This window comes from Hyperolius riggenbachi, chromosome 1 (assembly GCF_040937935.1).
Source record: "Hyperolius riggenbachi isolate aHypRig1 chromosome 1, aHypRig1.pri, whole genome shotgun sequence".
Classification (NCBI taxonomy): Eukaryota; Metazoa; Chordata; class Amphibia; order Anura; family Hyperoliidae; genus Hyperolius; species Hyperolius riggenbachi.
The window spans coordinates 528,589,248-528,605,302 of NC_090646.1; the positions used below are offsets into that span (position 1 = coordinate 528,589,248).

At 41.3% G+C, this 16,055-nt stretch overlaps 1 protein-coding gene across 6 annotated transcripts in view; it reads right to left on the minus strand.

Moving 5' to 3' along the window:
* Positions 1 to 16,055, minus strand: part of LOC137525225 (serine/threonine-protein kinase TAO3) — a 278,858-nt gene that overhangs the window by 64,809 nt on the left and 197,994 nt on the right. For all 6 annotated transcript variants that reach the window (XM_068246237.1, XM_068246260.1, XM_068246217.1 and 3 more), the window contains one exon: positions 860 to 1,096. In XM_068246237.1, coding sequence (XP_068102338.1) covers positions 860 to 1,096 — 237 coding nt within the window. The remainder of the gene's footprint in view (positions 1 to 859; positions 1,097 to 16,055) is intronic.

Below are 16,055 nucleotides of genomic sequence, written 5' to 3' on the forward strand. Positions count from 1 at the left end.
AGAGGAAGAGGAAGAGGAAGAGGAAGAGGAAGAGGAAGAGGAAGAGGAAGAAGAAGAAGAAGAAGAAGAAGAAGAAGAAGAAGAAGAAGAAGAAGAATGCAACGGAATATAGGGTGGACTGTAAAACTCCACAACATAAACCTAAAAGTCAGCAATCAATGTAATCAGAGAACCATTTCTCTATAACATTTTACAAAAGACCTATGTGGCACATAAGGAAAATGGTTTCAGCATCCCCTAACTCATCGTCATGAGTCACCTGCTCTTGATTATACTATTTTTTTAAAAAGGGGTTCTCAGTGGCTGTTCTTAGGCAACAGGCTGAATAGTTTCTACAGATTTATTTAGAAGATCTCATTTGTTCTGTGCTCATTTCTATGCCCTGCCTTAGTTTTGCTGCAGTTCTCGCTTTACTGCTACAATCCCATGGACACCCCTATCTGCTTCTAACCTCTCCATGTATTTCACTAGGTTCACACTCACTACCATATTGGATTGCTGTCCACAACAAGAAATTTGCTAGATATTATGTTAACTACAGGATCCGTTTACACATGTCAATTGTGGTTACAGAACGCAAAGTCCTATTCTGCACCAGATTTCCGGACACTGCACGGAACATGAACATGTCATCCATGGCAATGCCATCTAGGACACACCCTTTACAATGGACACCAACAGATGTGGACAAGCATAGAGGATCATTGGACAGATATGCTGTGATGGTCCACATTAATTCTGGCAGTGAGTGTTAACTTAGCATAATCAAATGAAGGCTTTCTTTAGCAAATCGGGATCATTAAGCGAAAGTTAAAACCGGTATCTCCTATAAGTTGCCCATAATAGAGCTTTCCCTTACCTCTTTATCCATGCCTACGATTTGCCTCTTGGAAAGCTTTTCCAGCTCGATGGACGCGTTGTTGGCATGAGTCTCCACCTCCTTTTGCAGCTTAAGGCGGTGCTCGTCCATCTCAGCCTTCAGCTTATTCTCCAGGGCGATCAGCTGCTTCTGGTGCTGGCGCCGCATCCGCTTATATCCTGACATCTGTTCCCGCAACTCATTCTCCTGCTCATGCTCATGGATCTGCCTTGTAACCTGTGAACACAGCCAAATTTCATTAGGATATCATTTCTCACTGCCATGCACACCTAAAGGACTTCTCAAGAGCTGCCCCCACCCTATGAAACTACCCCCCACCCCCTACTCACCCTTCCCTTCAAGCCCTCAAAATACACCTCTCCAGTGCTGTGTAATATGTTGGCGCTGTATAAATACAATAAATAATAATGGCAAGAGTCACACTCACAAGAGTCACACTCACAAGAGTCACACTCACAAGAGTCACACTCACAAGAGTCACACTCACAAGAGTCACACTCACAAGAGTCACACTCACAAGAGTCACACTCACAAGAGTCACACTCACAAGAGTCACACTCACAAGAGTCACACTCACAAGAGTCACACTCAGCTATCCTTTTGAATTCTATAGAATTGTAGGATTTGCAATGTTAAACCCGAAAAGCTCAATAATTTTGCATTTGCAGGCAATATTTCCAGAGGAGGAGGTTTGTTAAGTAAACAGCAATGACAGTAATATAAGAAGTTGCTACAGTTTGAGAGGGCACCAACTAAGAACACCAATCCTAAAGAAAATCTACTACAAACTAGGGGATTCCCAAATAGATCAAAATATCAACTGAATGATCATCGAACAGGAATGTCAGTTCTCTGTATAACCGATGGCAAACCAAGCATGCAGGAAGGCCCAACTTAGAGGTCACAGCCCCCAGTTTTTCTACCACCACTGGTAATACACACACGTAATGCAGCAACATACAATAGCGGAGAGCAAGTCCTGCCCATTCAAGCATATAGTATAAGGACTGAAGAGTGGATACACAATATACAGGGATTTTGTATGCTGTATGCAAAACCCATCTATTTGTGCTTTACTGAATATACTTTATTTATTTATTTATTTATTGTACTTCTAAAGCGCCAACATATTACGCTATTTGAAACATACATCAATGAGGCATCAACTAGTTTAAATTGCTTTAGGTCAGATTATGTGCTTTCTTGAAAAAGGAACGGAGCATTTTTGGGTGTGTTGTCAGTTATTAGTTATTTTAGGTAGACATCGGATTCAGAAGTTGAAAATATTACACTTTGTTTTGTTCATAATAAATTTAAAAGCATACCTGAAGTGGGGAAATATATGGATTTCCTTTTAAACCATGCAAATCGCCTGGCTGCCTTGTTAATCGTCTGCCTTTAATAATTTAGCAATAGACCCTGAACAAGCACACAGATCAGGTGTTTGTGACTGAAGTCTGACTAGGTTAGTCACATGCTTGTTTCAGGTGTGAGAGTCTGGCAATCCTGCTGATCTATTTGGCTGCAGAGGTGAATAACAACTGGTATGGATTAAAAGGAAATACCGTACATATAGTTCACACTTCAGGATCACTTTAATAAGGCAAGAGGATGTAAAATAGGAGATATTTTTTATACAGGGAAATAGGAATTCAAAGCATAAACAGAAGCAGAGATAAATGCACAGCATCTAAGTATAAGTAATACTGGAAACCAAAAGAACTAATACGTTGACTAAGGCAGGGCTTTTCAACCCTTTCACTAATTGTACCACTTTTATCTCCTGAAAATGTTCAAGTACCACCAGGGGGCCTGCGCAATAGGTCGGACCCGATCGGGCTCGGCTGTTTACACCAGAGTGGAGAGACGCTACTGCACATGTGCGCACGCCGACAAGGAGCTCTTCAAGGGGTTCCAGCACTGGATCCCTTCTACTGAGAAGAAAGGAGGAAGCCTCTTTAGGATTTATAACTTCAATATAGGTAGCCTCTCAACACCACCAGAGAGCTGGGCAGTGACTCACCACAAAATTCAGCTCCTCTTCGCTTGCTCTTTGATGTACTGCCCTGTGGAACAGTTCAGACTTCAGATCAGCAGTAACCCAGCCAGACAAACGGTGACAGCACGTATACATCAAGTACAGGAAAAGGCCAGTGATGTCTGGTCTTTACTCTGCTGATCTGAGGTTTGAAGTCTGACAGGGCAGCACAGTGAGCGAGTAAGGGGTGAGCCAAAAGTTTTGGAGGCAAGGTGGGACCAGGACAAGCCGCAGGAGGGCAATTAAGTGGTAGGCAGACCTAATGTGTACCACCTGGCCAAAAGTAAAGTACCACTTGTGGAACATGTACCACAGGTTGAAAAGCCTTGGGCTAAGGCATTGGGTGCAGATGGGGAAGAGAACCCGTTTAAGGATGTGGTACATATGAGGGAGGGGAGGGAAGGGCAGGTGTTTTTTGTTTGTGTTTCTTTCACAACACAAACACCCTTCTCCACTGAGAGGGGGGGGGGGGGGGGGAGTGTACAAAACCTAGTCCTGCAAGTCTATGGAGGACAGAAATTGTAGTAAAGGACAGGCGCTAGTGTTGACAGCTGAAGACAGATCGAGAAGGAGTATAGATTAATAGCCTTTAGATTTAGGTCACATTCACAGTGGGACTTTGCGGTTTAATGCAACGTGAAAATCGCAACGTGTCTGCTTTGAGAGGCACCGCACTGCAAGCAGTGCGTTACCACAACCAGGGCTGTGGATTTTGCACATAAATCATGCGACTCCGACTCCCAACTCCGACTCCTCCGTTTCTGAAACCACGACTCCGACTCCAACTCTGAGTGCCCAAAATTGCCCCGACTCCAACTCCACAGCCCTGACCACAACGCAACAATTTTCAACGCAACTTTAACGTCGCACAGTGAACTGCCCATAGGATTAGCATTGCAGTACGGTAAGCTGCGTTATAAGACTTTATTAACGCAGCTCCGCAACGTGGCACTGTGAATGCGACCTTAGCAACTTGCAAGTAATTAGTTAATTTAGCAAGGGCAGTTTCAGTAGATGGGCTAGGGCAGAAACCAAGCTTAACAACAAGTCACAAGCCAGTACAGAGTTAGTTAACCACATCCAAGTGACTGTCTTTTAGGTAGCTTATTCACACTACAGGAGGTGTTGTCCGTTAACACGCACCACACGGGTGTGTGACACACAAGGTAACATGAAAATCTATTGCTTCTCATTTTACCGCTAACAATAGAAAAATTGTTCCCACGCATTGGGATATAATGCACCCAAAAGTAATTTTGGATTGCGCTCCTCTTCCTTTCTCCCTCCCACCATGCTTTAAAAAATATGTGCAGCATAATTACAAGAACAGCAATGTACCCAAGAGCACTCCCAGCGCCAATCTTCATAACAATAGTGGCGTCATGTGACCTGCTGTCAGTACGCACCCGCGTGTCACACGGCGCCTCTGTCGCCATGAAGATTGCTGCTGGAAAGTGCGAATGGGTGAGCTACCACCGACTCTTTACTCATGCACTCATTTTTTGGAGGGAGGGAGGAAGACATTCAAGCTGCGGGACGCATTCTAGATGAATCCCCAAACTCCCCACACACCATCACACCAAGAACACCATCGCTTCAGTGAAACATGGTGGTGGCAGCAGCACCATGCTATGGGAAATATTTCAACAGCAGAGAGTGGGAAACTAGTCTGAGTCAAGGGAAAGATTGGTGTTGCTAAATACAGGAATATTCTTGAGCAATTTGTGTCAGACTGCCAGTGATTTGAGACCTGGGAATAGTCTCAACCAAGGAATACTGTAAAAGTAACACTTGAGTGGTTTAAGGGGAAACATTTAAATGTGTTGGAATGACCTAATCAAAGTCCAGACCTTAATCCAATAGAGAATCTGTGGTTAGACTTGAAGATTTCTGTTCACAAGTGAAAACCATTTAGGACATGAAGGAGCTGGTGCAGTGTTGCCTTGAGGAATGGACTTGCCGCTGTAATTGCTGCAAAGGCTGGCCCCACAAAGTAGGGGGGGGGGGGGCTGTATAGTTATGCACGCTGAAGTGTTCAGTTTTTATGTCCTATTTTATGGCCAAATACTAAATATTTTAAGTTGTAGGCATGTTCTGTCAATAAATGGTGCAAGCGCTCAAACAATTCATTATAATTCCAGGTTGTGAGGCAACAAAACATGAAAAATGCCAAGGGGGTTAATACTTTTGCAAGGCACCGTATGTAAAGCAGTCACTAGCATGACAAAAAATGCAAGCCTTGTACTTTAATACAGATGATCTCCTCATTACAGCATGCAAAGAAATGCACAACTGTACATTACTTTTGGATTAAGAGTGCACCTAAACACTTCCTGCAAAACAATTTATACGCTTTCTATTTGTGCACCAGTAAGCAGGGCTGTGGAGTCGGAGTCGGAGTCGTGGAGTCGGGCAATTTTGGGTGCCTGGAGTCGGAGTCGGGAAAAAATGCACCGACTCCGACTCCTAATGAATTTGTAACTGTAATCAAAATAGAAAATATGATAAAATGTTCTATTTCTCAGATAATAGTCATTAAAAATAATGTATATATACACTATATATACAGTAATAGCTGTGCTTAGTCCACAAAAATGAAATAAACCAATCAAAATTAGTTACTTGTGCTGCTTCAATAAAGCAGTCCCCGTATTTTTAAGGTCAGATATACATATCTGATTGTGACTGTATATATGATGTGTACACAGGAATCTCTTATATATACTAAACAACATCTATGCTGTAAGAATTAAGCCTGATGTGTAGCTTTGTCACTAATAGAGATGGTCAACGAGATGGAAATAATTCTGCATTGATGCTGATTTATGCAAATGTATGCACTCCCTTTGCTGATGAAATCAAATAATTTGATATGTTAAAATTTGGTTTGGTGACTACAAATTAAAGGGTAACTGAGACGGATGAAAAGTAAAGTTTTATACATACCTGGGGCTTCCTCCAGCCCCCTTCAGGCTAATCAGTCCCTCGCTGTCCTCCACCACCCGGATCTTCTGCTATGAGTCCTGGTAATTCAGCCAGTCAGCGCTGTCCGGCCGCATGCCGCTCCCACAGCCAGGAACATTCTGCACCTGCGCAATAGTGCTGCACAGGTGTAGTATGCTCCTGGCGGCGAAGTGTGTGCATGCACACTATGCCCGACTGGCTCAAGTACCTGGACTCATAGCAGAAGATCCAGGTGGTGGAGGAGGACAACGAGGGACTGATTATCCTGAGGGCGGCTGGAGGAAGCCCCAGGTATGTATAAAACTTTAATTTCATCTGTCTCAGGTTTACTTTGTTACACAGTAGTACTATACTCTACATATGCACTCCCCACAGAGCTGCAGGGAATCCACTGAGAATGCTGTGCACATTGAACACAGAGGTGTTGTCTGTTTACAATCTCCTCATTCCCCTGCAGAGTACCTGCACATCATTCTTACATGTACCCACACTTACATTGCCTAGGGCCTGATAGATGTTCTTTGTTCCGGTTTGTACCTTTTACAAATACTCTTACCAAGGACTAGTTTTAGTCTAAAGGGAATAAATATAGTAGTCTACATATCCTTCTCACTTCAGTTGGCAGTTAAGAGACGAATTTCATGTTACATACTTTTAATCAACAAAATTGTAATATGCAAATTAGAGGAGTCGGAGGAATCCTAAACTGAGGAGTCGGAGTCGGAGTAGGTGGATTTTTGGACCGACTCCACAGCCCTGCCAGTAAGTGCACATAGGATGATAAAGTGCTATAATGCAATTGCGCATGTGCATGCACCCATTTTAAGTCTTGAATGGATTGTGTGAGGTGGTTAAACAAGAACTAGTTTAAGTGCAGCTAAAAATCACATTCTACAGACTATAAATGTAATCAACAATGCAGTGTATGCCCATTACCAATTACAGTCCTATTAAAAAGATACCAAACTAAATTTAAATAAAGTTATCCATGTGGAATGCACAAAACCTAAACTATGGAATACCCAGGCAGCTTATGGTGCCCCAAAACCACTAGGAAAGTAAAGGGGCTTAAAGAGACCAAAAAGCCAATTATATTTAATAAAGCCCAAAGAAATCATAAGGCAGTAATTACCCAGGCCTGACCAAACTTCCCTCAGGAGAGTTGGTGAGCACTTATAAAACAGGAATTTGTGGTAAAGACACACACTCACTATTCTATATTAGAAAAGGAAGGGAGAGCTCTACACATACACAGCTGGTGAAGGGAAATCAGGAAATGACTGGTTACGGTCAAGGTGAGCTAAACTGCTTAGCTGAATCCAAACCCAACCCATTTAAAGAGCTGCAAATGCCTCTATTGCAGAATCGGGTGGCTCATTTCATGTCTATGCACACCTCAAACCAGCAACATATTCAGCCAGCATGCGCCACCATCTTTGTTTCCAGCACAGTGAAATGGGAATAAAAATGAAATGCCGGAGATTCCCACCTCATTGCTACAAAGTAAATTTGGGAACTCTGGTTAAAAAGACTTTTTTTTTTAAACACAATTCTTAAATATTAATCTAAATTGGCTTTTTCTAGATATGGTATCAGAGGAATAAAGAAAAAAAGTGTTCCAAACAAAATGTTCAAGCCCTAGCATGAAAATAATAAATTATTTTTAATAGCCAAATTAAAAACAAACAAAAATGGTTTCCCTTTCCTGATGACTGTATATTTTTCATATTAAATGGTTTTAAAGAGAAACCATGACCAAGAATTGAACTTCATCCCAATCAGTAGCTTATACCCCCTTTTACATGAGAAATCTATTCCTTTTCACAAACGGATCATTAGGGGGCGCTGTATGGCTGATATTGTGGTGAAACCCCTCCCACAGGAAACTGAGGACCATGGTCCTGGCAGTTTCCATTCTGTGAGCCTCGTTGCATTGTGGGTAATAGCTGTTTACAGCTGTTTCCAACTGCCGAAAAACCAAGCAGCAGCTACTTCCAATGACATCACCTGTCAGCAGTAAAAATGTCACCATGTGATAAATGACAGAATGTAAATCAGGGAGAGGAAAGATTTTACAATAGACAAACACTGTCTAACTCATTTATACATAATTATTGTAAAAATGAAGCACTTTTTTTAATGAATTATTATCACTGGAGTTAAACGTTAGTGTAAATGCACCCCAAATAATTGTATTTTGTCTATGTCTGTTGCATATGTTGGCACTTTATAAATGCAATAAATAAATAAATGGAATGATACTACATGTGAACTCATTTGTATGGGCATGATCACTCGCATTTTCATGCATTGTGTTACTCTCACTCACTGCATGCAGTAAGTTTCTGGATAACACGTATGAATGTGTGTACATTGCATAGACACTGACCCAGCATTAAAGTAATGTTACAATGCATGCAGTGTCCATTGCTGTACACACATTATAACCCATGCAACGAGCAGTGTGAATCCAGCCTCACTGAATTTAAGAAACACTATTTCAGGCTGCATCTATATTGTCCATGCAGCGTGCATTTTGTGGAAATGGCGGGCAGTGCAGTCTGTGCACATCTGATGTTGTTTGCTTATTGCACATTTTATGCATTGCTAAAATTTTCACACCAATATGTATAGTGTAAACAAGGCCTAACTGCTCATTTGAACTGGCCAGTTCCAAGATGCACACCTGCCCTATGAAGGGACAAATAAAAACTGAAACGTACCACACAGGTCTCAATATTTTTCCCATGAAGCAATTCACATTCCCAAAAGTGAGCTCATACCAACACCAAAACATGCTGGAAGTAGTGTAATGCTGTAGATAGCTTGTCAGTTCTGACAATAATATCAGAAACACCTGATCTGTTACATGCTTGTTCAGGGTCTATGGCTAGAAGTATCAGAGGATCAGCAGAACAACCAGGCAACTGGTACTGCTTAAAAGGAAATAAATATGGCAGCCTCCATATACCTCTCGCTTCAGTTGTCCTTTAAGTGACTAAGGAAACAAACAGTCAAAGCAAGAGTCTAATCTTATGGTAGTGATTAAAGCAGTTCATGCAGGTTTGGTGGATTTTGGAAAGTACTAAATACGTCGCCAGTATAACCCCTAATCCCAAATAACCATTCTGCAGTAAGGCAAGTTAAAGTGTTCGTTTATTAACCTTCCATTTTCTCATGAAACTATGCAACATTAACTTGCTCTCTAAGGCCACATACACACATTAGACCATAGTCTTTGGAAAATGAAAGATCACAGACCAATTTTACCCCCTTCCATGAGAGCCATACCTTCACAGTCTTTTCTATGGAGCTGAACTCTCCATCAGAAAAAAATCTTGCAAGATGCTGCACACACAGATGCTGTACAGACACAAAAGATCAGTATCTGCAAAAGATCTGTTCCTGCCAAAGATCCGTTCCTGCAAATTGCATTCATAGTCTGTGAGATCTGCAGATCATCATACACACCTTGTTTAACTGACATTCATCTGCAGATCAAACAATCATCTGCAGATCTGAAAATCCATCCTGGTGGATCTGATCTGCAGATTAATGTCTGTTAAACAAGGTGTGTATGATGATCTGCAGATATCATAGACTATGAATGCATTTTGCAGGAACGGATCTTTTGCAGGAACAGATCTTTTGCAGATACTGATCTTTTGAATGTCTACAGCATCTTTGTGTGCAGCATCTTGCAAAGATGTCTATCTGATGGAGAGTTCAGCTCCATAGAATAGACTGTGTAGGTATGGCTCTCATACTGCATAGAAGGGGGTAAAATTGGTCTGTGATCTTTCATTTTCCAAAGACTATGGTCTGATGTGTGTATGAGTCTTAAAGCGGAATATAACCCTGCACTTCAACTTTGGTCTAAACCATTATTTACAGTATATTATATACAACCAGCATTTTTTTTTTACTAGACCAGCATTGGAAGGGTTACACAGAGCTTTAAAGTTCCTGGAGAGATATGCAGACGCATCCGAAGCTTACATCGATACATTTTGTTTACATAAATGTATCTAAGTGTGGTATGTGACTCACTCTCTCTGACTGAGAAGGAGCTGGAGGACAGCCAAAGAGTGTGTAACATGTATCACTTGTTACATTCAATTTAGTTAAAATGTATCTATCTGAACTTCCGCATATCTGCATTTCCACTTGTGCGGTGCGGAATCGCCGGGAAATCACCGAAGACGAAATCGCATGCGGGTGCGATTTTGCATGAGTTTTTCCCCACGATTTCGCATGCGATTTTGCATAGGGTAGTAGGTGGGCGATTTTAACCATGTCACTGCCTGTGTAAATTAACATTACCTCCTATGCGAAATCGCATGCGAAATCGCGGGGAAAACCGCATGCCAAAACCGCATGCGATTTCCTTATTAGATACATTGTATGCGATTCGCTTAGCGGTGTGCGAATTCTGACGGCTCTGCCGTGCAGATTTTCCCCGCACACCAAAACGCTCTGCACAACGCACAAGTGCAAACAGGCCCATCCACTTGTATTGGCTGTGCGAATCCGCATGCGGACAACGCATGCGGATTCGCTATAGTGGAAATGAGCCCTAAACCTCTGTGTTTAACCCTTCCAATGCTGGTCTCGTAAAAAAAAAATGCTGGTTGCATATAATATGCTGTAAATAATGTTTTAGAGCAAAGTTGAAATGCAGGGTTATATTCCGCTTTAAGGCTCTGCACTAGAGGTACTAAAGGCAAATTGAATACACAACAACTTGTTTGAAATTGGTGCAATTTGTATGCACACTTGAATTATCTGCATAATACTGACCAGCTCTACCTGGACAGAAATGAAAAAAAATCATTTGTCTATTTCAAGTAAAAATAATAATAATGCCAGTATAGCAATTTTCTTCTGTCAGACTCAAAGAGATTGTGAGGCAGCCACTAGACAGCACTCAGTAGGCAGTAACAGTGTTAGGGAGTCTTGCCCAAGAACTCCTTACTGAATAGGTGCAGGCTTACTGAAATAAAAAGACAAGATTTGAACACAGGTCTCCTATGTCAGACACAAAGTCCTTAACCATTACACTATCCAGCCAATAAGGATGAATTGAAAGATGGGTGGAACTGGAGGTTTACCTGCCTTGGGCACTATAAGGAAAAACAAAATCCTAGGACAGGGCTTTACTGTGAGCAAAATTATTTAACAAATTCTCACTGCTATAGTTTAACAGAACTAGTACATAAAAGGATCTGTTCATCAAGTCATGTAGAGGCTCCTGCCTGAGCTTAAAGAGACCCTGAAGCGAAAACAAAATTATGATATTATGATTTATATGTGTAGTACAGCTAAGAAATAAAACATTAAGATCAGATACATCAGTCTAATTGTTTCCAGTACAGGAAGAGTTAAGAAACTCCAGTTGTTATCTCTATGCAAAAAAGCCATTAATTTCTACGACTTTCAAAAGTTGTGGAGAGGGCTGTCTTCTAACTTTTATTATCTCAACTGTTTACTTTTTCTCTGCCAGAGGAGAGGTCATTAGTTCACAGACTGCTCTGAAAGAATCATTTTGAATGCTGAGTATTGTGTAATCTGCACATATTATAGAATGATGCAATGTTAGAAAAAACACCATATACCTGAAAATAAAAATATGAGAATATTTTCTTTGCTGCTAATCTTCTAGTAATTATTCACAGTACACAACCAATTCATTATATCATTTTTTTCGCTTCAGTGTCTCTTTAAGCAAGAGGTCCTGTGATGCATGCACTGAAAGAGGACACCATGCTAATTTGGGTGCCACGTGAAGCCACTAGCAGAATATCAATAAAATTACCAATATCCTTCTACTGGGCACTGCCTAATGCTGAAAGTTTTCTAATGCATTATATGGTTCTCTTTTCATAAAGGAGTGGATCCAACTTAAAATAGTATTTTTTTTTTAAGAAGGCAGTGAGCCAACTGAAAGTTGTATGTGGTATATTCCTGTTGCTTTTGCATAATTTACTATAAGGAACCTGGGCAGTGCAACCGTATAATAATTTGACATACACGACATACTCGAAAACCTCGCCTATCGATTTTTCCACCTAATTTCATAACTTTGATAGAATCTATTTAAAATATATTGCCCTCAACATATCCAATCGATTGACTTTGACTGCAAGTGTAATGATATGTTGGAAAACCTCCATGTGAGAAAGTTGGGGAGGTGTGGTAGGGGACCAATGGTCACATAATGCTGCGCTGTATCACGTTGTACAAGGCTAGCATTTCAATCAACACTATTGAAATTCAACAGAGAATATGCCATGTGGTAAGGGAGTTCACCACTATCTGACTGACTTCTAATCAGGGATTAGGGGCTTGTTACATCGGTCCGTTCTGGTCCAATGTAATATTTCCCTGGATCCATGGCAATTTAATACTAGGAGAGTTCTTTGCTCATTGCTATTCACTGTGAAAGGCAGAGCACTAAAAATTATGTGAAAACGGAAGCAGCTGAACGGCAACGGAGTGAAAACTGATTTAATCAACCAGTGTGAACCGGGACTTGCTGGTAATTTTATAATAACATTAAATTGCAAACTCCAATATGATTTTGAGGCAAATGTTTTACTTTCTTGGTGGCAAGTCTCCACATAACAGTTTTCAGTTGGGAGTACAAATGCTCTGTGCAGCTTCCATCTTGTTACAGACATAATTATCATAGGGCAAGGCACTATTACTTGTAAGCTCTAGTATAATCATTTGACTCTTCTCTGGTATATGTACTGTTAGAAGCACTGTGGGATACTTCTATTTGTTTTTATGCACACAAAAACAAAGTAATCAAGCTAATTAACTTTTAACAGTCCGTGCACAATGGCACCCTTCATGCACCTCTAGCTTCAGTTTTCCTTTAGGCTGCTTTCACAGTGGGACGTTACAGGTGCACGTTAGTGCAGCCTGTAACGCAGCCCAACTCACAGTAAGGAAAAATCAATGGGCTGTTCACAGTGCCCACATTGCGTTACAGTGTAACGCTGCACGTTATTTAAAAGTGCAGCATGTTGTGCGTTCCCGCATTAGACTGTTTGCACATGCTCAGTATTGTGTTTTGGGCTTTTTTTGGAGGAGGAGAGGAGGAGGGGAGAGTCCGCTATTGTTAGCCACATGGCTAATTAATATTCACTGCACTGCCGTGTAGTGATGGTACTTCCTATCTCTACTGTTCAGAATCGATTCATTGAAAAGAGCCGGACTTCCCATCACTTCTGCTGTGTTTTCTTATACTGTATATTACAAACTGATCAGTCCCTAACAGTAATAGATTCCTTCCTTACATTGGCATGCTCAATATTGATAGATGTCAACAGAAATTGATAGAGCATTTAACGGCAAGACTAATACTGCGCAATGCCGTTCAGTGCTACGGGCGACCCATCCCCCCCACCATTCCCGCCTCTTCCCTCATGCACAGAAATTTACTAACATGTTCAATAAAACTTACAAAATACAGCATAGAGGGAATCAATCGGATTTGGGGCAATAAGATGACTGGCAGATTCTATCAAAATGATTCAATCAGCTGGGGATCTAACAACTTTCGGTGCCCTAGGTAAGGTACATATTTTTCTCCCCTAGCTCCCCCCCAATGTTGTAAATGGGAAGATTGAAGTGCAGTGGCTGGATAGTGTCCTGGTGAAGGGCTCTGCCTCTGTCACAGGAGATCAGGATTCGATTATTGGCTCTTCCAGTTCAGTAAGCCAGCACCTATTCAGCAGAAGACCTTGGGCAAGACTCCCTAACACGGCTACTGCACGTCCTAGTGGCTGCTGCTCTGGCACTTTGAGTCCGCCAGGAGAAAAGCGTAATAATAATGTTCTGTGTCTTGTCACATTAATTTTTCTAACACCAATAACAAATCAATACATCATATACCGAAGTGTTTTTTCCTCAAAGGTTGTCCACTAACAAACTGACCACCAGATCAGACACACTTCAACTTAAAACCCTTAAAATGAACCAGTCCTATAATTTCTATGAAAAGTGTGTAACCTCTTTATAAATTAATTAGTGCCTCTATACAGCATGGGTCTTTATAGGTCAGACTATTGTCCTGGACATTGAGAAGAGTGGCTGCAGTTAAGACCAAAGCTAAAACAATAACAGCCTACTTAGAACAGTTTGAACACCTGCCAGATAAATGTTATACTATTCAGGCCTCCTTTGTTATGCAAAACAGAATTTCCCATTAAAGTAAAACTGAAGTGAAGAAAAAAGTGAGATACTATACGCACCTATTGAGGGGGGAGGCTCTGGATCCTATTGAGCCTTCCCTATCCCCTCTCTGTTCCCTTATTCCAGCTCTGTCCCCCCATTAGAGCTATTTAACCAACGGATTAAATTAACCTTTGTGAGCCCTTGGAAGGCTTCAGGAGCACTCGTGTCCTTGAGTGCTCCTGAAGACAGGTGGCTCTATATGCTGCACTCAAGCATGCGCAGTATGGAGCCACCAGTCTTCAGGAGCGTTCGGGGATACTAATGTTCCCAAAGCCTTACAAAGGCTCCGGGAGGCAGTAAATTGGAATGGGTGTAAGTGCTGGAACCAGGACACAGAGGAACAGGAAGGCACTCAGCGGTACTTATGGGGCTTGAGGAAGCCCTGGGTAAGTATCAAATCTTTTAATTTTGTAATCTCAGGTTTACTTTAAGCATTCCAAATGACTACAGCCCTGCATGTATGGCCAGCTTAACATCTGCAGCTAGGGGTGGTTCTTGTCTCCATGTAGTGATCTTAGGCAACACTGAAAAACACAGTTCAGCCACAATCTGAAGATCCCCACTAAAGCTTTATCTTCAAATGCCAATTTCAAAAAAGGAAAAAAATCAATTTGGCCAGGAACCCACTAGCAGTAGGTTACTAAGCCATTTCTAAGCGCTTGTGATTTGAAAAGCTCTTGCTAATGTAATGCTATGGGTGTTATCCCACTTGAGGGATGTGATTTTCTAAAAATCCCCCATATCATTGCATTAGCAAGGGCTTTTTAAATCACTAGCGTTTAGAAAAGGCTGCTGGTGGGTTTGAGCCCTTAGGGTCCATTTTCTATTAGGACATTACATTTCACATGTTTTTCCAATATGTGAATTTTCTCATTTTTATGCAAATTTTAATGTGAACTTTCATGTGTCTAACCATCATTACACGGGAAACGTATGTGTGGTGCAGAATGCAATCCATATTTTTTTTTCTGCATCGTTTCGAATGTGAAAATTCGCATTCAAGGGAAATTAATTGGTCTAATTTTTTATGTGAAAATTTGCATTGCACATTCGTATTTATGGCCCCCAACAATAACGAAGCAGGTATGTTGTTGACATGGTCAAAGCTCTTTACAAGGAATCAAGCACCTGGTTGTTTACCTATATCAGCTAATCAGCTGTCAGGGCAGATTATCTGTAATGCAAATCTTTGGCCTCAGCTAGACACAAAGGATGCAGAAGCTCATGACTTTCCAGCATTTTACTAGAATGTTTTTTTGTTTTTTTTGCCCTGTAGCTTTGATTTCAGCTACTTAAAAACTTAAAATCTCACTTATGCGAGTAGCTCTTACCACTTAAACCACATAGAATGTCTTAAGAGTTTTCTTTGTAAAAACCTAAGGTTTTTAATAACTAACATTTCTTGTTCCAATCTTGATACATTATAAAGATGGCCATACACTACTCAACTTGGTGGTCAATCCACTATACAGTTCGATAATTATCGAATCAGACTAGATGTGTTGGCTGCCCATACATCACAGGCCGATTCCCAATCAATTTCAGTGTTAAATCTCTTGGAAGTCACCAATCCGCTGCCTCGCCGTCTTCTGCTTCCTCCTCTCTCATTGGCCCCTTACACAAGTCACGTGCTAAACACTGATGGCGTGAGGCACAAATGGAGGAGCGGGAAGCGGAAGAGGGATGGGCACAAACACACACGTATACACTGGGGGGCAGTGGCAAGGCAGCTGATTGACTATTCCCAAGAGATGTCATGCTGAAATTGATCGGGAATCGGCATTTGGAGTATGGACAGCAGACAGATCTCATTTTAATCAGGATGAATCAGCGAGAGATATGTATCTTGGCTGAATAGGCCATCATTGCTAGATGTACGGGTATCTTAACCACTACCTCTAGACAGCAATCAGCTGATTACCAGGAGTG